The following is a 23,209-nucleotide window of genomic DNA, read 5'->3' on the forward strand; positions in this document are numbered from 1 at the left end:
GTCTCTTGTCATGTCTCATCCAAAACACCTAGAGTATTTTTTTAGCATTAAGCCAAATTTCCTCATGCCTCATGTCTTTGGCTTAGGAAAATCAACAACAAATATTCTTAACAAGAAGGAATCCAGGTGTTCTCTTGGAAGATAGCCAAGCCTGTAGGAATGTGACGAAAAACTAAGAAAATATCTTAAAGAAATGTCTGCTTCTATTTTGGAAATGGGCAGTTTATGGGTAACAACAAAAACCTCTGTCTTGCCTAAAGGAGTTGATGGCCAAGGGGAAGTAATATCCAGTGAAGGAATTCATTCCTGGCTTACTGTCAACATTCTTTTTCCCACCACTGAAACCCCAAAAATGTTGACAGAGAAAAATGATACCAAAGAGTAAATTATAAAAAGAGGAGTTGTGAATACATGTGGTAAGAAAACTAACATTTAGGTTTAAAGCCAACATGAGACTATGAAAATGCCATGAAATGAAGTGATTTAGGACAGGAGCAGGAAAGGAGGTTTCAGTAAGTAGGAGTTGGGAAACCTCATCTTAAGAATGAAGACACGGGTCAGGGAAAAACCCACAGGAGAAAAATAGACTTGAGATATGATTCTGGAGGAGACAGAGGCTATCAACATGAAACGGAGTAAATTAACCAGTGATACAAAGCAGTTGGGAAAGAACATTCTATAATATAGCCTAAAAGAAAATGTTGCTTATAACTAAGCATGCTGGGAAGTTCAAGGCCTTCTTCTCCTATGGATTTTTCCCTGTTGATATTTCCAAATAATACAATGACACCTACAGTTCCTTCTTCTGCAAGAAATGATATGGACTGGTCCATGCCTCCTCCTTCAGTTCCAATATAACGCTCACTCTTGGCACAGATTTCTGCAAGCTCCACCTGGAAAAGTAAAAAACTGATTTAAACTGTAAATCATTTTTTATTCCAGACATGGCATATAGGTTTGAATTTCAGTGCCAACTCTGATCAATTAATAGCAGCTACCTGGAGCAATGTGTTAACAAGAGCTCCAGAGTACCATTGAGTCCAATATGAAAACATATCAACATCATTTAACAACTGTGCTATGGATATGGAATGAAATATTGACTGTGTATATTGTTCTTACTCTCTCTAAAAGATTCAGTTTCTCCCATCTTTCTCTTTACTCCATATCTCTCTAGACTGGTATTACTGAAAATCTCATATTCATTTATGCCTCAGCTTCCTTTGTCTCCCAACAGTGAACTATTCCAGTCTTGCCAAAGTCAAAGTGGGATCAAATGGGTCCCTAGTTGCTAGTATAAAAGTAATGCCATTTCTTTGACATCTCCATTAAATGTAAGAATATAACTTCCAAACAAGATGAAGAGGTCCTACAGACGAACATAGTTCTAATCTAAACTGAAATCTCAAAATATCTATTTAAGAATTTTCAATGACTTCCTACTGATTAATTAGTAAGTCCAAACTCCTCAACCTAGCATTTCAAAGCCTTCCAAACTCTGGAACCAATCTGCATATGAAAGTGTATTATCTACCGTTCTTTTCCCATTAGCTATGTCTCTTGGATCACTCACATATTTATACAACCTAGTATCACTTCCCATCCTCTTCTTTATAAATCCTGTTTCTCCTCAATATCCAGCTATAGGCGAGTCACTGTGCTGGCTGCTCAAGTCTTCTTCCATCATGAAGTCTTCCTGAAATATTATTTGCACGATGGTGTCTACTTTCTATGAACTCCTACAACACTCATAGTCACTATAATCTATTTACTCACATTACTACTCATTCATTCACCCTTTTAATACTTGATCCAGTCCTTTATTTCTCATATATGAATTGCAAGATGTTTACGGTGACCATCCTGAAACACTAACAGTGCAGTGCTTGCCTGCTTGCTTGCCAACATCTTAATGCTCATACCTCTCAGTCTGGTCTTTAATGACTTAACCCCTGCTCATTTCTCCAACTCACTCTCCCACCACGATTCCCCATAACCCTAAGCTCCAGCTATGAGAAATACTGAACAAATGCTCTTCTTTCTCACCACCAGGCTCTCTCACTTCTCAGTGTCTTTTCAAGTATGATTTTTTGTCCTCCTCATTCAATCCTCCTCTATCCCCCAATCAGCTCCCCAAACATCATCTCCCTCAGGAACTGACACCACCACCCACACTTACACATACCACATAATTCTTCCTCTTTACCCCTTATTTATAACTCTATCATCATTTTTGAACTACTCTTTAAATGTTGGTTTACTTATCTCTATCTACCAGGCTATGAAAGCCCATATGAAAACACCTATTCCAGAGTGCTCTAGACTGGATCACAGTATTTATTATTGTTCTTTAATTGTGTCACTTTTCTATTACATCTGCTTTCCCCAGAAAATTCTGAGTCTTGTGAAAGACAGAGAATGTACCCTTTTGTATCACCTACTTCACACAAGGCCAAGCATGTAGCAAATACTCAGCAAACACCTGCTACCGAAATTTTCTGAGAATAGCTACCCAAACATCATCTGACAGATTCCACAAGTGTCATAGTTCTTGCTGGTCATGTGGATTCACTAACATTAACTCTGTCTTGTGACATGAAGTAAACTTGGAATTTTGACGTAAGGGGCATTACACATGGCCTGCTGACCCACAGAGCCAGTGACCTGTCCATAAAGGACAAACTCAAAATAAATTAGTAACCTAAATGTCAAAACTTGGATTTAAAATATAGAGAAAACATACCCAGATGAAGCAATGTATGCAGCATTCAGTGAGGTCTGGGTACCCACCTAACTGTGACCCTGAGCCAGTATGAAAAGTCACCTCCTTCTGAGCATGGTGCATGCCTGTAATTCCAGCAACTAGGTAGGCTGAGGCAGGAGGATTCCTAGTTCAAGGCCAGCCTCAGCAACTTAGCAAGGCCCTAAGCAACTTAGGAAAACCCTGTCTCAAAATAAAAAAATAAAAAGGGCTGGGGATGTGGCTCAGTGATTAAGTGCCACTAGGTTCAAACCCTGGTACCAAAAAAAAAAAATGTCATCTCCTGCTCAACAGTAATAATAGCCATATTTACTGAGTATCAGGTGTGTGTCAAGTATGCTAACCGTCTCCTTTAAACCTCCAAACAATATTCTGCTTCTCACCATTATACAGACGAGGACAGTTTAGAGACACATAATGGACACAGAGGAGCCAGGACCTGAATTTCATCTGTATGACTCTAAAGCCTGTGTTCTTTTAACACTGAACTTCAATTACTTTCCCCCAAAATGGAGCTAATATAAACCATTTTTTCACTATTTCAAAGGGATATGAAACAACATATGAGAGTCACCAAAATTTAAATATTCTTCCTCTTTAAAAGGAAAGAAACTAGAGCATTGAGAGGTTTATACTTATTAATTACTTTTTTTAAAAAATCTCTTGATGTATGGCAAAAATTAAATGCTTTAATAGAAAGAAGATGTTAATTTCTCAAAACGATTTATCTGGGCAGAATTCAGAGGGCAATCAGGGGATATCCCTGCACCTTAGTGTTAACTCTTCTGCTGAATTCTAACAAATCAATCCCATAACTGGAAAGACAATATTCAACAGGTATAAATGGGGAGAACACAAAGAAAGTGAAGATAAAGAAGTTAAAAGATGGAAGACAGGATGAATTCAATTATAGCGCCCCCCCCCCGAATGTGTAAGGAATTTAGATGTAAAATCAGTGCCAGAAATCTCCCAATCTCAGTTCAAACTCTAACTCTCCTGTTTACTAGCTGTGTGACCTTAAATTGCTCCACTTTTTTGAGCTTCCATTTCTTTGTATATTTTTACCAATAATAATAATATTAATTATAATAAGACTCGTTGAGCACTACTACATGCTAGGTACTATTTCATTTGCATTGCCTGAATTATTTACCTCTCATACAACCATGTAAAATAGGTATCCATATTACAGATAAGGAAACCAGGCAGGTTAGTGTAGGTAGGTAGTGTCAGTTAATACTGACACTAGGCTAGAAATTACAAAAGCTAAAATTCAAATTCAAATTATCTAACTCCAGGACTCATACTCTTAATCATTATGCTATACTACCTGCCATTTGTAATATGGAGAAAAAGATCCACCTCACCAGTCATGGAATTATTTTGATAATTCAAAGAATTAAATAAACAACTTCAAATAAGAGTAACTCATAGTGCTCTAAAATACTATTCAATTGTTAACATTATTTTTACAAATGTAAAAGGAATCATTTGATTTAGGCAAGAAAGTAGTTAAATCTCAAACCAAATAAATGTGAAGACATTATAACTACATGGAATACAGATCCATTTTTTAAGTGTTTAAGGAAAAATAGAATTTAAAAGATTCTGGATGCCCCTAAAAAAGTCAATTCAATGAAAGGGAATAATGAAACCTGAGGTAAACAGAAAAATTTGTGTCCTCCTTAAAGCATTTTGGTTCAACTGAGGCAAATATCTAAAATTCCTTAATCCCACTAAGCAAAACATGCCCATACTAAAAAATTCAACTACAGGGTCATTGGCTGACTTTCCCAGTGCCCTGACCCCTCAACCCAGTATTAAAGCAGAAAGGTCAAATCCTAAATGGTCAAGAGATGTGAAGAAACTAGAAACATTTTTTTTAATCTCAAATTCTATTTAAGGAAAACACTTGCTCACTTTGGACAGTAGTCAACAATTAGTTAGACCCAGAGCCTAAGCCAGAGAGGGTATGACCTGAACTCAAAGAATCATTAATGGAGGGACCTTAACAGCACTATGTTGTAAATGGAAGCAGAGAATGCCTGTCATTCTGGATGATGTGAAGGAGGCATGTGAGCCTAACCACGCCTTTGCAGTCTTTTGGGACACTAGAAATAGAACCATAAAATATCCTCCAGGAATTATACTCAGAGTGACTTGCAAAGGCACTAAATCAATACTCCACACTGAACTTATATTGTGCAAAATCTTCACAGGAATAAGAAGGAGCTGTCAAAACACATTAATGAAGTGTATGCAAAATAAGTCTAAGGGAAGCTAACCACAGAAAAAACTGAAATGAATTCAGGGACCCAATTATGTTTGGCAAAAGGCACAGTCATCTTTGCACCTGATAGCTGAGGAATCCTGAGACTTTTCCACTTCTTCCCACCTCCCAAACATGCACAACCTGAAAACCCTCAAGCAGGAAGAGCATAGCTCTAACCAGAGGGCTTCCTTCCCCTTTCCACCAACCTATTTTTTTTGCTCTTATACTGATCACCTCAAGAACCTCAAGGACCTCCAAACCAGTCACTGTAGTATTTGACTCTCTATCCTTCCTTCAAAATGCTAATTTCTGAGAATCATCAGGGAAGAAATGTGACTGCCTGAGAAATCGCCAACATTTGTGCCCAGTAAGTAGTATCTGTTTTGACTTTTGCCCTCTGGACAATTATAAGAAACCTTACGTTGTTCACAGACATCACTTAAAACTACTGAAGATGGTTAATAGGGCCAGTTTAGTCCTTTGAGTGATATTATGATTTAGATATGAAGTGTCCCCCAAAAACTCATTTGTAAGACAATGCAAGAATTTTCAGAGGTGAAACGAGTGGATTATGAGAGCCTTAACCTAATCAGTGGATTAATCCACTGATATGGATTAACTGGGTGGTAACTACAGGCAGGTAAGGTATGACTGGAGGAGATAGGGAATGTGCTTTTGGGGTTTATATTTTGTATATAGTCAGCGGAACTCTTTCTCTGCTTCCTGCCTGCCATGTCTTGAGCTGCTTTCCCTCACCACACCCTTCTACATGATGTTCTGCCTCATTTCTGGTCCAAAGCAATAGTGTTGACCATCTGTGGACTGAGACCTCTGAGACTATGAAGCCCAAATAAACTTTTGGTCACAGTGACAAAAAAGCTGACTAAAACAAGTGGTTTTCTCAAAGCAGCCTGGGAAGGAACTAAAAGTCATGTGGGCTCCCTAAATAAACAGCTTACCCATTTGCTGGCCTGAGAGACTCTGGGTAAAAGGAGAAATAACAAGGTTAGATTTAATAGTCACTGAGAAGGGCCAAAGATTCATGAATATTTTGCCTAGCTAAACCTGAATATTTATACAAACAATAATAATTTTAAACAACTCAAGATAATACAATGAACTCAACTTTGTTTAGCAGTTCTGCTAATAAGATTGTCAAAAATAGAATTACATAGAAAGGAACATTAATCTCTTTGAGTTAGTTAACCAAGCCTATGAGAAGCCTAACTATTTAGAACAGAACCTTAATCAAGACAGAATCTGCTAATGTCACAAGGTTGAAAAGTTCCCAATAAGTAATGTAGGAAATAAAAAAGGAGTTCAAACATTAAAACAATCAAAAACTGGGAAGAAACAGTGAGGAAGTTCTCAAAAGTAAATCTGAAAAATCTGCTAAAACCTGGAATCACTGGAGTACTTATTAAGCACTCATGAGTGATGATATCACAAAAGAACAGAAGTGGACACTTTCTGTAACAGGATTTAGTGAAACTGGAAAAGGCAGTAGTTGCAACATGTGGCTCTAAAACTCTCTGAGATACTCAGTGAGAGCAAAGTCGTAGTCTTTGATTTCCTCCAAACCCGAAAGACACAGAGGGACACCACTTCTCTAACCTACTGAACTGCAACTGAAGTTGTTAAGGGATCCACATTCTGAAATGGGGCCTTCGCCAAGGCAAGACACAGCATTTTATGGGAACTAATTTGGGATTCTTGTCCATGGAGATCCTGAGAAAATACCTATGACAGGCTTCTTCTAGACTTCAACCATCCCTGCCTGTACTACATGAAAAGGAACCTTCTTGGTAGATAGATGACAATGTACAACCTTTGATATTTCTACAGATATGATCTGGATAGGCAAGGGTGTGTGGCAAAATTATTAAAATATTAATATGAATCTAATAGGCAAAAATGAGATGCAAAGGAAAGCAAGAGTATAGTACATTTTTTGTTCCTCCAAATATGATCTTGAGATGAAGTGTCAGTGTCTGCTGGGAACTGTTTAGAAGTACACAATCTCAGTCCCCTCCCCAGACCTGCTGAATCAGAATCTATAATTTAACAAGATCCCCAAGTGATTTGTAATCACAATGAATTAAAAAACACTCCTTTAAATGATTTCTTGCACTGTGAGTCTTTCTTGATAAACTGAACAGAGAGGAAAGAATCATATGAAAAAAGAGAGGAAAGCTAACAAATGACAAATATTTTCCAAGGGTAGACACTATAGAGGGTATTTTCTATATGCTATCTTATTTAATTTCCAAAATAACCCTGAAATGTCAGAACTATTGCTATTTCATAGAGAAGGAATTGAAGCTCAAAAAAGTCAATAAACTAGCCTAAGGTAAGACTCAATTCCAGATAGGACTGACTCCAAAGTCTACCAGGCTACTTTATCACTCTGCTTCATAGAACAGAGACTGTGCCCAGACACCAGGCTCTAGTGAGCTGATGGTACATAATTTTGGCATACTCACATTTAACTACCTTTCATTAGAATAAACAAAATTGATCATGAGCCCTAAAATACAGACATTGTTGAGTTATTACAATTTCACTTTGTTTTCTCCTTGGGTTAAAAGAAAATTACCTCACTGGATGGTTTGAGGCATGGAGGACTTTCCCATCATCCACACCCAAACACAATCCCAAACAAGTCATTCCCAAAGAGCCCAGTGTTTTTCATTGTCCCATATCCCACAGTGATCTCAATATGAGGTTGATATCTTGGTGTGATTTCAGTGGCCTGGAAGTGACAGCAGTTTATATGTTGACCCAGACTCCATTCTAAGCATTTTTCATGTACCAACTCCTTCAAATTCTTGAGAGAAGTTTCTTTACTAAATGGATTTTATAATGAAGAAATTGAGGCAAAGAGAGGTCAAGTAAGCTGCCCAAGATCATTCATTAGTAAGAGGCAGGGCCAGGACTTGAACTCAGATTCTTGGCTCTATGCTTCCAAGTACAATAATAGAACTTATCCCTAACAGGAGAGAGATTTTGGGGGTGGGCCAGGTACCCCAAAATTGGAACCCAAAAAAGCTTCCTTCCTTATTTATCTCTCACTAGTACAGCTAATTTATTCCCTTTCATTGTTGAAATTCTAAAAGAAATTTTATAAAGGTGGGAAGTGGGGAGGCAGCAAATACACATCAGGGGTAACTATTATAGGGAAGAGGGGAGGGAGAAATGCCAAGAAAAAAAAATTTATTGTGGGAAGACAGCAGGAGGCAGATGCCTGACCAGACTGATGGAATCAGACAAGAATATGACTCAAGTCACTGCTACTAAATACGAATGGGCCTCTAACGCCTGTGGTAAAGGCTGGTGTCGCTTCCGTGGCTGGTAGATTGCTTATTTTGGCTCTGACCTTCCAAAAACGCTAAATAATGATGATAACAGTAGATGGGTGGCAGGCCTACAATATCTGTGGTTTGGCAAATGTGTCTTGGAACTGCATGTCCCTTCCCATGGGACCCTCCCACTTCCAAGGGAGTGCTCTTCATACTGTGCTTTGAACAGCACAGTTCTGTCTCACCCTTGAAAATCAAGCTGCAGGAATTCTGATAGTAAACCAATCTGGACCCTATGGGAGAAGGCAAAGAAAAGAGGGGACATTCAGTAATCGATTATTGTTTTTCCTCCAGTATAAGAATTATTATTAGAAATAACACCTGATAATTTTCCTAATAGGGATCTAATAAAATATACACAGACACAACCAAAGAGAAAAAATAACTACTGTGAATCATCATTTGAATCAGTCAAATACAAAATGTAGTCCTCACATTCACCTAAGGATTCTATGTAAGTAGCAGTCAAATCATAGATTTTGACACAAAGAGGGAAAACTCTTTAAAGAAAAGGCAAGGTTGTTCAAAGATTGTTACTCAAAATAGATTTTACTGGTTTATGCTCAGATGTTATACCAAAAGAATCTACCAAATGTCATCATAAGAAATAGTTGTGTGAATACAACTTCTGCATTTTTTTTCAGATTGTTACAGAGGTCGTTTTCATTATTAATAAGGTTTTAATATGGCTTGTCCCTACCAAAACTCATATTGAAGCTTGGTTCCCAATGGAAAGGTATTGAGAAGTGCTAGCGACTTTGAGAGACATCTGGAATCATGAGGGATATACTCTTATGAGTAGATTAAGGCTTTCCTTGTGGGAATGGGTTATATATCACAGGAGTTTGGTCCCCATTGTGATGCCATCCACCAAGATTGGATATAGCATGAGGCCCATACCAGATAAAGCTAGCCAATCTTGAACTTTCCTGCCTTCAGAACTGTTAGCTAAATAAACCTCTTTTCCTTATAGATTACTTAGTCTTGGGCACTCTGTTATTGCAATAGAAAACATACTAAGACAATTGCGTTTTGTATGCTCTAAAAAATTCATGTAAGAAATGCCTTTTAAAATTTAGCACACCTGGGGTTAGGATTGTGGCTCAGTGGTAGAGTGCTTGCCTAGTATGTGTAAGGCACTGGGTTGAATTCTCAGCATCACATACAAATAAATAAATAAAGGTTCATCAACAACTAAAAATTTTTTTTTTTAATTTAGCACACCTAAACATATTGCCTCTTCTGAAGAATCTGAATGATTCCCCCAACTTTGCAATTTCCCTTTTCACCTTGTCTTCTAGAAATCTTAGTAAATAATATTAAACAGAACAATTACATCAAGTAATTAACAGAGTGTCTGTATTCCTCTTTCTTTTGCCCTGGCTTACTACTTCTAATTTATTGACCTTATTGAACATACATTCTCGATCATACAATCTTGAACTTTTGTTAAAGTAAACAAATAGGCAGTTGGCAATAGGAAGAGAAAAAAGTGAGACAAAACAGGCATAAAGTGAAATAGTTGTTAAGAGATGCAATGATAATGGAGAATACTTTTTAACAAGGGAGAATAAGAATGGTGAAGAGATTTGGTAACCATATTTCATAAGAAACAGTGAATGTGTGACCTAAAAAAGAATAAAAGGAGCCAGAAGAGGTTCCCTCAAACTCTGAAGGATCAATATCAAAAGAAGAAAAAAAATGGGGATTTAGGTAAAAAGGGTAAATTTTGATTAAATATAAGAAAAATCTTTCCAACGACTACAGTGGTCCACAAATGAAAGGAACTAATTTGTCAAGCAATGAGATCCCTAGAATTCTCAAACAGAGGCTAGAAAATTATCTCTTGTGAATGTTGAAGAGCAGAATTCTGCTAGGGTTGGGATGTGACTAGAGTAAATATGCATACAGGGAGAGAATCCTGAGATCTGGGGTTCAGATCTGGGGCCTCTTAACTGCAGGGAAAACTGTACATTGCTGACAGCCATCTATGAACCATGTATGTGAATTGAGCCATGTTCAAGTCATAGGCAGGAAAGTTGCTGTCTTGGGAACTTCCAGGCGGAAATCCACTGGTTCAAGACCTTCCACTTCATGCTGGCACCCTGACCTGCTCACCACTCAAGTTCAAGCATAGGTGTAGCTTGCCAAACACAATCAACCATTTACTGCAAGACCCCTGCCACACCAGCAAACAAACACTGAAACAAAACTCCTCCCACTGAAACCTTATCCCTGCCTTTGATGTATTCCTCCTTAAATAAAGAATTGGAAACTTTTTCAGCTGTTCAGTTCTGGTTCCTATTAGGACTGGAACACTCATCAGGTACTCCACTTTTTTAATATAATCTTTGGTTTTGTCTCTTTTACTGATTATTTCACACTTTTCATTTTCTCAGGCAGCTCACACCTCTGAGCAGGAATCTGCTCTGTCCAGGTACTGGCCACTCTGTCATAGTACATTTTCTTGCTCTCTCCCAAAGTTTAAAATCTTATAAATATTGTGCTCAACTAAGGATAAAGGTGAATGTAGACACGCTAGAGACAAAAGGATCAAATTCTCTGCCCTTTATGGGCCCGGTAAGTTAAAAGAGAAATTCATGAAACAGGAAATTTTCATTTTGCCCTCTCCCCCAAAATGTGGATTATTGGGGACTCTTGTCCATGTCATTGCCTCAGGCACATGCTGAGATGAAGCTTCCTTCACCCTCCATGCATTCCACCAGGTCCCCCTTTCTGCACTGCACAATGTTCCCCAATGAAGGGCAGCTCCGGACAGATTCATTTGGTCTTTCAGGCAGCATTTCTGTATATGTACTCAGAGCTCTACACCACACACATGGGAGGACCAAAGTGCCAAGACCCATATCCACTTTCATGAATGGGCACTCTTACTACAAGTCCCAGCCCAAAGAGAATCTAATGTAGAGGTTAAAAAGCTGTTGGAGAAAACTTATCCTTTGGAAAATTGTCTCATTGCAATCTCTTACTCTAGAATTTCATTCCTTGTTGAGTACCTACATGTAGTGTAACACTCTCCAAAATATAAGTGTTATAAATACTGTATTCAACAAGAGATTAATGTGGAGAAACAATATTGCAAATGGCATTGCATAATCACTCTTGGATGTAAATATAGAAATGTGAGGCAACCGTTTAACAGACTATTGATAGAAAAGCTCAAAGGAAGGGAAAATAATTTCTATGAAACAGGAATTAACCAAGATCAGAAGATGTGCCCAAATGGAGCTAATAAGACAAGGGGTTAGGCCCAGTGGTACACTCCTGTAATCCCAGCAACTCTGGAAACTGAGGCAGGAGGCCGGCAAGTTCGAGGCCAGTCTCAGCAACTTAGCAAGATTCTGTATCAAAATAAAAAATAAAAAGGACTGGGGATATAGGTCCATGGTAAAGCACCCTGGATTCAGTCCCCAGTATCAAAAATAATAATAATAATAATGAAAAAGAAAAAGAAAAGGGAAAAACTCCAAGGGGGAATTGATGATCATTTCCAATAGACACCAGTCAGGGCAGGGCCCTGGCTATTCTGAGAGGTGGCTGTGGGCTCTACTATGGACTAAACATCACCCTGCATCAGCCACTGTCCAGATATTACCTGTGCCTCAGAATGCAGCTCTGCTCACTTTCCTTCTTCCCCTCACGATTCTGTCCTTCTACTCCTTTTGGGAAGATAAAAATTGCTTATTTCTACAGAGGAAGTTTTAATTCTACATAGCGTTCTGGAATACTTGTGTTTTGTGTTAACACATGACATAGTAACTTTTAAAAATTAGTAAATTTTTGCCTGGCACCTCCTACATGGCTTTTGCATCTCAACTTACTGCGTAACGCCTTCCCCCAAAACTACCCCTTCCCATATGAATGGGATTCTCCCCATTTTTCTCAATGTCTGTTTCCTTCATAGCATTTATCACCCTCTGTATATAAAAATTTACATGGTTACTTAATATTGGTCTCCCCTATTAATCTAAGCTCCAGGAAGGGAGGAAGTATTCTGTTCACCTCTGTATCTCTATACCTAATCTAGTTGTTAACAAATAAATGTTGAGTGAAAGAATCAATGAGCATACAATGTGAATTTCCTGTCCTCTTACTAATCTCCCATATATAGAGATAAAAATTTGCACCTTATAAATGAATATGTACCAAACAGAAACCCTGGGACTATTTATTACTCAGTCATTGCATGACGTTGGCACATCTTGGAAAGTGGAAATCTAGAATCTGGTTTTTGCCTTCAGTCAGGTACCTGCCCCTGGATCTACAAACTGTGGTGGGGTATGTGTTTGGGTAAGTCAATGGGAGATATGGGATTATTTGTGTGAACCGGGCAATCAAGAGATAAATTGTTAAAACCTTGTAGTAATTGGAAGGGATGGGAAAGAGGACAGTGTTCCCAGAAAACGTTAGAGATGGGAAGGGAGTAGCCAGACACAGGAGTTCATTATACTGAGTTTTATAAATAATGTACTAATTTAAGGAGACTGAGAGTAGTGGCTAGCATGAGATATGATGAGAGACATATGCTGCAGTCATCTCCATTATCCCAATTAACAACCAGCCAATCTAGAACCAGCACTGCCTAACGGACCAGCAGCTGAGAGAAGATATCTTAGCCTAGCCAAGATAAAAAGAACTACTATAAAGCTAAAACCAGTTCAAATGGTTGTTATTTTAAGCCACAAAGTTTAGGGGAGGTTTGATACCTCAGCAAAAGCTAACTAATATAATTAATACCTGCCTTTTTATTTCAGGACATACACCTAAAGTAAATATCCCTTTTTTTGTTGTTGTTTTTTGTTTGTTTGGGTGGTTGTTTTTGTTTTTATGGGTTGTTTTTGGCAGGGGGTTTGGTACTGGGAATTGAAACCAGAGGCCTTAATCACTGAAAGACATCACCCACCCTTTTTTTTATATTTTATTTAGAAACAGGGTCTCAGTGAATTGCCTAAGGCCTCGCTAAGGCTCTGAGGCTGGCTTGGTGATCCTCCTACTTCAGCTTCCAGAGCTGCTGGGATTATAGGTATGTGGCACCGGCACCGCACCTGGTGCTAAACATTCCTTTTTAATCAAGTGAGCTTCAATGGCCTATCTTCCCTTGCCAGCAAAAACATTAATAATTCACATTTGCATTTGAAAATATTTTATTTTCACAGAAGCCCAAAGAATATTCAATTTTAAACATTTTGGGTTTAAGAAAATGAGACTATTCACACAATTACATATGTGCTGGACACTTGGTCTCCACTATGTCAGTGTTGAAGTTGTGGAACCCCTTGTAGGGTTTAGTGGGAGATAATTAGGTCACTAGGGACACAACCTTGAAAGAGGTTAATATAATTATCTTGGGACTCTGGTTAGTTCCCATGAGAGTGGATTGTTTTAAGAAGAGTGAACCTGGTCCTTGGATCTCTCCACCTTCTGTCTTGCCATGTGATCTCTCGCTCTCACATGTGCTCCTACCATGATGCCATCTGCCATGTTGTGATGTGAGCAGATTCTGGTGATATACTCTTGAACCTTCAGAACTGTGAGTTATGTATCTTATCTCTATGTACCTAGCCTCAGGTATTTGGTTACAGCAACACAAAATGCACCAAGACACATATTACACTTTCCAAGGCTCCAGGGTCATCTCTTCTATAGTACATCAATTTTTAGATTATATTTACTACCAAATAAGTATTCCATTGCTTTTCACAAAAATAGATTTATGGCCTAACACCTGCTTACCTCTACCAGATGTCTACATTTGATTTTATCACATAAGCAGTGATCCTGTCAAAATGAACTAATTTAAACTTTCTGATTATGCCATGTTCTACTCTGCCTCTTATCTTTGTAAATATTCTTGCTGTATTTGTTCAATAAATATAAAGGGCCAACCATAGGCAAAGCATTGTTATAGTTTCTAAGGGTACGGTAGGGGAACGGGGAACAAAAAATAATTCTAAACCTTTCTGCCCTTGTAAATGCTCTGTAATAAACTAAATTTAAGCAATGACTATTCTAGGAAGTTTTCCTGATTGCCTGGAATCTGAGTTACTCTCTCTACTCCATCATAGCAGTTATCAGGATAGCACAGTAGTTAAAGCATGTGTTTCCTCATCTGCAAAGTGGGAGTTGTGATAATTACTCAACTTCCTTGGGTCACTGTAAGGATTTTAAAACCCTAGCACATTATTAGTGCATAATTAACATTAACTATAATTATTGGCCAATCAGGAATCAATGTCCCACTGCCTCCGGATCTTTACACCTACTGTTCTCTGAATCTGAAATGCTCTTGTCTCAAAATTTCTGCTCAAATATCACCTCATTAGATGGAATATCCCTGATGTCCCCAAAATATCTTAATACCCCATGCCACTCTCCATCTCATACCTGGCTTTTTCTTTGAACAACTTATATTATCTCTTTTTTGTTTTTGGTCTCTCTTCCACCCCACTCAAATGTAAGTTCTATGAAAGAAGGCACTTCATTATAATCACTGTTCTATCCCAATGCCTAGAATGGAATCTGGCACAAAATAGATATTCTATAAAAATTTAATTGAACGCATGTGAGACAAATGTAGTTTCCTTGAATTGTAGGATTTAAAGAAGGTACACATATTTTATTTTCATCCCAATACTCAAGGTGATAATAAATCCAATCTTTGGTTAAGATTATGGGTTATTTTTAAATTTAATTTTAAATATATTTTTAAATTCCGTAATGTTCTATGATGAGAGAACATTACTTTTCTGGTACTAAAAATGACTTTTAAGGAATCTTTAATCATTCCTGATGATATTTAAAAATTCAATTTTTTAAGAAATATATTTTTACCCTTTTAAGATGTTACACTGTATTTCCTATTTCTACTCATGGCTTTGAGAACCCCCAGCTCATGAACTAGCCCTCAAGACTAAAACTGACACTTGAAAATGCTTCTCATGCCATTACTTTCTGTCGATAGGTATGTTTTTTAACTAAAACATCCTAATTAGAAACTACTTGATTTTAAATTTCTGGTTAACAAGTAAAAAACACTCACTGTACTACTTTGTATCGGCTATATAATGCCCATCTCCTTTCTCCAAAGGAAAGAAAATTAGAAAGCAGAAAATAGGAGAGCATGAATCTTTACACTCAAAAAGATTATAATTGGGGTAACAAAGAAAGTTTCCTCATTGCCGAGCAGTGTACATCTTTATGAACTTCTTCATTTTTGGTAGCCTATTATGTACCAGAGGTGCTTATTCTGTGACACTGCATCTCCTGCTCAATTACTTCCTCCATATGTAATAACTCCTTCATCTAAGAACATAAGAGGTAAGATAAAATTCAGGAAATTCAAGTGAGGAGCCCAAGAGCGTCTTTACTAGTACCATTACTATGACAGCTCTACTAATTCACATGTTTGGATTTATGGGACACACGTTCATATCTGTACATAACAAAGCCTATTAACAACTAGGAAGAACCCAACACCCTGTACAAATGCCTGAAACTAGGTACATTTTTAACAACTATGATGGCATACAGTATGGCATGTAGCCATAGGAGAGAAGGTGGAGATATGGGTGTATCAGCTCTATCTGGAACAGAACTCTTCAATAAATGTGAACAAATGAGTAAATTCTCTTAATTAATTAAATAAAAGCCAAAATCATTATTAATGTCATCAGGAAATTATGTTGCAAACAAAACCACATTTTTATCTTATTCAGTTAGGGACCATACTGCCTATTTGAATCAATTATGATTTGGGTCCATGGGGATCCAAAGATTTAAAAAGGGATAGTCTCGATGATTAAAAATTTCACCAGTTTTGCAATTGCAATCTAAAATGAGAAGCACTAAAGTGAGGTCCTACAGGCCAAGGAACTTTAATTTAGTAGGGGGAAATCCATTAAGTCATTGTACAACTATGGACTTAGCCACAGTCCGAGTTTGCCATCTCACAAAAGCATGCTAGTAACAAAGATGATACAAAATGAGCAAACACATGTGAATGGTTCAGTGCCTAACAATACAGGATCTGCCTACTATGGATGAGGCGTCACCTCATTAGCAAAGGCTGGCACTATTTATATTTTCTTTCTTATAACACACTAACAACATGACTAAAGAAACCTAAAAAGATCAGATGACAGCCCTGACTTCTATCAAATCCACCCACCTGGAAAGAAAAAAAAAAAAAAAACAGTCAATACATAAGAACGCATGCAGATGACAGGCAGCCTTTGCCCTTGTCAGGCACCCTCAAGTTCACCTGTTCCCTGCAGAAACTCTGGTTTACACCAACATTTATCCAGACAGACTGCAGTATCATTTTTACAGTTATATATACTACTGATCAACTTCTTTTAATCTAACATAAAGCTTTAAAGAATTAAGCCTTGTAGTATAAACCCCTTAAAAGATTATAATAATTAGAGATTCAGAGACACGTAAATATTTGTTAGTCAAACCAAATTCATGTTGCCTGGTATTTTCTTTGGAGCCTGCCCATGTCATTATGCTGAAATGTGATATATACAAACCCTGAGTGACTGCAAGTGAAACAATGTGACCCTATATATACAGTGACAGCTTAAAATTACATTTGCTTTGGTTATTTTTATGTTAGATATCTCAAGCAGTTTATACCAAGCTTAGTACATTTGTTTCCTAAACAAAACAATGGAGGAAAACATGAAAATACTTAAATAGCATTACAACAATAAAGAATTTTTAAATTTTTTGACAAAGTTGAGAATTTGAGACTTTTAAGTCATCAGTATTTTCATTCATTCAACAAATATGCATTGAGCATTGGATTTATTAAAACACACAAGAAGAACTAAACACAGTATCTCTGACACTTCTAACCATTTTTTTCATAATTGTTATTAATAGAAAGTCCACCTTTATGAAAGAGAATTTGTCATATACCTAAACTAAGACAGTCTTTTGGATAGGCAGCAGATCTCTACCTAGCAATTTGTGTTTTTTAAAAAAATTAATATTTCAAGAAACAGAACCCATATAATATGATTCACTAAGAAGGTCATTCATTATAGTATTCTTCAGTGGGGAAAAAGTCTCACTCCAGTTATAAGGCAACCATTTAACAAACCCAAATTGAGAAAATGTTACCCCACCTCCAAAAAAATTGGTCTGGACTCTTAAAAATGTCAACATCAGGCTGGGGCTATAGCTCAGTGGTAAAGCACCTGCCTGGCATGTGTGAAACTGTGGGGTCATTCCCAGCATTGCAATACATACATATATAAATTCAACATCATAGAGGAAGACTGAGGAACTGGAATAAAGGAATGAAGGAAAACTAAAAAAAAAATTAAAGAAATACGGTTATTAAATGCAATGATTGATGCTTGAATAAATTGTGGGTCATAAATTTTTAAAAGGAAAAAATAACAGGAAAAATTGTAAAGGATATTATTCAGGTAACTGGGGAATTGAATATATAGCTATAGGATAACAGTATTGTACCAATGTTAAATTTTCCAAATATGACAATTAGATTTCAATTTTGTGGAAGAGTGCCTTGCTCTAAAGAGATGTATGTAAACTGAAATATTTAGGGGTGGTGTCTATAATTAATATAATTAAGGAAAAAAGTAAGAAGATAAAGACAACGTGACAAGATGTTTATGTGGTTTTAGATGAAAGATATGTGAGTTCATTGCCTGTCCTTGAACATTTCGGGTATGTTTAAAATTTTTGCATAATAAAAAAATATAAGTGGTATATTAAGTCATTTAAATTGTGTTTGTGTGCATGTGTGCAAATGCACAGGTGTGAGAGAAAGAGAAAGAGAAAGGAGAAAGACAGAAGAGAGATTTAACACTGTTGTCAATAATTTCCCCAAATACTGAAGCAAATCAATGAAAATTTCTAAATAGAAAGACATTCTGCATTAAGTCATAATTTTCTATGAATTGTTCCAAAAAGAAGTTTACATCTTCTAAATTTTTCTGATAAATTTTTTGTCCTATCATTAAATTTTCTTTTCCAAGTTTTATAAAACTTTTACCACCAAATTTAATCATCACAATCTATTTGAAGAATTAAAATATTAAATCTGACAATTATAATATTTGTAGTCATGAAAGTAAACTTAAATATAACATGTTATAAAATTAAAAGGAGCATTTTCATTTTCTTTACAATGAAGAGTCCACAGCACGTAAAGTCCTAATTGCTTGAATTTTTGCATATATTTTACAAAGCAATAACACAATTTTTCAGAAGAAACCCTAATCAGTTATTCTCTGGATGCCCTGAAACCACAGGAATCATGACCCATTTTACCTTCCCTGTAACTTGCTTAAATCATAGGAGATTATAGGCTTTAATGACCACACATACTGTTCCACAGGCCCTGCTTCCACTTGATTTAAATAAACACTGTCAAAATTAACAAGTGGTTAATAGCCCAGAATGTCTTCTTATGTGGGATATTACCCAAGATCTTTGAAACAATTGTTATTTTATTTGCATGCTTAAAAGAATTAAATCAGCATATTGGTCAAAGAGTAACCTGGGTGGTACTCATTAAAACCTATTATTTGAAAGTGATACCAAAAAAAGCCAACCTACTCTATATGTTGTAAGATCAGACTGGAGTTGATACAAAGCAGGGGACACACGTGTGTTAACAGCACATCCTGGGTTTCTAGAAGACGAGTTTTATAAACTCTCCCTGTTCGTTATGGAAAATAAAATGAAATAGGATCCTTATTCCTGCTTCTACTATTGCTCCAAGATGTTCCATGGAAAAGAGGTTAATTACAGATAAAGACTTTCACAGGGTAAATTATTTGAATATGTCAAATAAAGTGAATAGTCTACACATATGGAATGAAATTTACAAAACATTAATTTTGTCACTCACCCAGAAAACTAAACCTTCCTATTCTGAAAGATCTGTTCTTTAAAAAAGATTAATTATTGAAGAAAATTAACAAGAAAAACAGTCTAACAACTCAGGCTTTTACATTATTCGTTTTAGTAATTTATCATGGGATCTTTTATCATGTAACATTGAAACAATGGCTGGCAAAATTCGAAGTTGTGAGATAAGAGTTAAAAGCATATGGTATACCACACTGTACAAAATAAAATATTTTATCATAAAAATCAAGCAACTCAAGGTAATTAGCAATATTCATGCACCTTTAACCAGAGTCAAAGACCTGGAATTTTGTCAGGCCAGTTCTCCAGAAGAGTAGCTTCATAATCTAGTATTTTACTAATGACTTGATTGAAACATTCAATAGGCACAATATTTCCTTTTTGATATTTTTCCCCTGAATGTTAATGCTATAGCCTAATGATGACCATCTTTGATTTCCTAGGATACATGAGGGAAATGGTATTCCTCATATGGTTCAGTTCCAAGCAAAAATTCTATGAAAAGTGGGAAGGGAAAACAACAAAGCAAATTTGGAAATCGACTAGAAGATTCTAGTCCCAAAACATGGAAGACTGCCCTTGAGGCTACCATTCCTACGGACTCTACTTTGCTACCATTCCTACGGACTCTACTTTGATCCAAGCTCAGATATCCCTCAAGATGGAGAAAGAAGCCCACCACCAGGACCTTGAAGTATTGTCACTCTGCCCTGGGGTTCTGTGCACCAAGATGACACGGGGGTCAGTAGAAACAAGACTATATCCAAAGAATAGCACCAATTTCCTCAAAAGGAAAATTTTGGCAAGTCAGCAAAGTAGATGTTATCAGAGAAGAAGGTTCAAAGTAGCTAATAGTTGAATATTTAATAAAATAATTCAACCCAAATGACATTTCCTACATCCTCATGTTATCAGCTACCTGTAACAATACTTGATTTTGAGAATAATTGATGATTGCTTTAATTTGTAATATTTTTTCATCTAAATTTCTTTTCCTTTAATTCTTTGTACTAATCACATAACCTAAAAGTAGCCTTTCACTAAGTCTTTCTTCATCATTTCTAGGCTTCATTCTCCTAAATAAACTAACCCCATGTAAAAGTATCTGCCCATCTGTTTGGTTATTTTATCTGTCTCTCCCATCCAGAATATAAGCTCTTTGTCTACCTTACACTTTCAGCCCCAATTTCTAGAACAGTGCATGCTTCAATAAACAGTGCTGATTAAAGGAATGGAAAGTAAAGTTCTTTTTACTATCTAATCCATTTCACTTTGTGGTACCCCTAAATCTCAGGATTAGAAGGAAAATAAAAAGGTTTTCAGTGAAACTAGCCTACTCATTTTCCAGTGAATCAGAACGTCTCACCTGCAGAGGAAATCTACCTTTTAATAATTGGAATGAGAATTATAGATTGTTATTACTATCATCAACATCAGCATTGTAATAATAATGTGGTCATGACAATAATGATCATTACCATTTACAGTGAGCTGGGGGCCCTGTGCTTTATAAACATTATCCTCACAACGAAGTTACCAAGTAAGCATCATTATACCAATTTTGCAAAGAAACATGTTCATAGAGATTGAGTAATATACCCAAGATCACACAGTTCTTGAGGCAATGAGTGAGGAGATCAGGGTCTTTTTGACTCCACAAGCCCTGTTCTTCCCACCATTCTGAGCCATGAATTAGTGAGTAAAATCAACTCCTTTAAATTATGTCCTTTAGACTTTATGATCAGACCAAGCTGCTTTCCTGTCTCCTGATCCTTACCACTGTGGCTATTATTAAAATTAAGAATTATATCCATACACCCAAATTCTAAATAATCTCTAATAGTACTTCTTAAATATCTGGTATATTCAACAACCAAGGAAAACTTAATTTGTAAAATACTTCTTTCTCTTGGTCATTGATTTGGGGGCTATCTACATAAAATACAATTAAATTACTTTTATGTACCTATATTATCCATTAGGCACTAGTAAATAATGTAGGCACTGACTTCATTAAAGTCTTTCATGAGGGGCCAGGGTTGTGGCTCTTTGGTAGAGCACTTGCCTAGCACATGTGAGGCACTGTGTTTGATCTTCAGCACCACATAAAAATAAATAAATAAAATAAAAGTATTGTATTCATCTACAACTAAAAAAGTTTTTTTAAGTCTTCTATAAATACATTGTTTTTCTAGCATCAGTCCTCAGCATTATCACCTAGGAGTGCACCCAGTCTCTTACTTTCAAAGACATCAAAGCCCCGAGAATATTAGAGTTGGAAAAAGTCACAATATACTAGTAAAATACTTCCCAACTCTGAAAACATATCAATACTTATAAATTGCTCAATGCTTTTGAGAGTAAACTACTAAAAACTTAATAGAAAAAATACTCAAAAAAAGAAAATAGAAATTATGTCTATAAAGACTAACCCTAAAAATTAAATTTGAGAAACAGGAAAATTTGATAAATGAAATGTTCTTAGATTTTTCAAAGATAATAAATTAAATATAATCATTTCAAGGAATGTGGATATTTGTAAATTAGGTCAATGTACTTAGTCTTTTTATTGTTGCAAAACATTTTAATTAATGCATGTTTGTTACAAATGCCATTAGAGTTGATAGTAGCAGTGTCATACAAGTGTAAGACAAAGTTTCCACATTATATTCAAGTGGAATTATACTGATTGAATTTAAACTTTATTAACTTGAGGAGTATACGTTTGAAAAATAAAACATTTCTAATCATCTGAAGTTTCCCTAAGTATTTGAGGTGATGCATATGTTAACAAGTTTTATTTAATTATTCCACATTGTATTCATAAATGTATTTAGTTTTAGTGGCAGGAAATATGCAGTGCAGCTTTGAAAGGCTTTGCAATGATTTATAGTGTACAGTATTTGAATCTGTCCTCAGAGCCATGGGAATCTGGGTTTCACTCTCAGTCCTCACACCCTCACTTTTTTTGTTCCTCTCTTTTTCTTTCTCTTTTTCATTTATTCAGTTATTTTAATTAAAACTAAGAGCACAGTGCCCAGAAGTAAAAATATGTGTGGTCAATTCAAAGTGTGCTCAGTTACCCCAGTATCCCCATCTAGTGGGCATTGTAGTTTATTTCATCCAATAAATTCCAAATGGTCAAGTTTATTAAACAAAATAACTGTGAGCAAAAAAACAGAAGAAAGGTAGTAGGTATCTTCCTGGGGATGGAACTCTCAATCAGCATGACCAAGTGAGTTGAATTACATCATTAAACTATGACAAGTACCTATACTCACAGTGTTTCAATTTTATTTAAAATTGCATATAGCTTTTCATTGGTTTGGTTTTGTTTCCAATAAGATCTAGAATCTTGAAATATTTATTAGAAGATTTAGAGGCAAACACAAGTTTAACTAACATACAGTTCTTCAAAAAAATGTAGCCTTAAAAATGGCTTCACCTCTTAGATCACAGAACCTTAGTACTAAAAGGGACTTACTAATAATAGTCTAAATTTGTTTATTTTATTGTAAGAAAACTGCAATTTAGAGACAGGAAGAGACATCACTTCAGTTATAAAACTGGAGAATAATGGAGCCAAAATTCAGACAGCTCTGTTTTGTAGTCCCACAGTTTCACAACAAAACTAGAAGACACTACTTCTGTGGAACAAAGTATTCATTTTGTGTGTTCTTTAATTAATCAAAATATAGTATATAGAAGGAAATGGCTGTTTCATAGATGATGATAGTGATGATAATTTAATCCAATCTAATTGCCCCCTTTATACCAGGCAAGATGCCCATAAGTAAGTGATGTAATCATTTCTTTCTTCAGGGAGAGAAGTCTGTGAATGTATTTATTATTTACCAGACTTGTTGCATTTGTTCTAATCTTAATGGA

The 23,209-nt window shown here is 36.2% G+C and overlaps 1 protein-coding gene across 5 annotated transcripts in view; it reads right to left on the reverse strand.

Moving 5' to 3' along the window:
* Galk2 (galactokinase 2) overlaps positions 1-23,209 on the reverse strand; it is a 120,089-nt gene that overhangs the window by 44,245 nt on the left and 52,635 nt on the right. For all 5 annotated transcript variants that reach the window (XM_047538484.1, XM_047538482.1, XM_047538485.1 and 2 more), the window contains one exon: positions 795-893. In XM_047538484.1, the coding sequence (XP_047394440.1) occupies positions 795-893 (99 nt within the window). The remainder of the gene's footprint in view (positions 1-794; positions 894-23,209) is intronic.

The sequence above is a fragment of the Sciurus carolinensis genome, chromosome 2, assembly GCF_902686445.1.
Source record: "Sciurus carolinensis chromosome 2, mSciCar1.2, whole genome shotgun sequence".
In the NCBI taxonomy this organism is placed as follows: domain Eukaryota; kingdom Metazoa; phylum Chordata; class Mammalia; order Rodentia; family Sciuridae; genus Sciurus; species Sciurus carolinensis.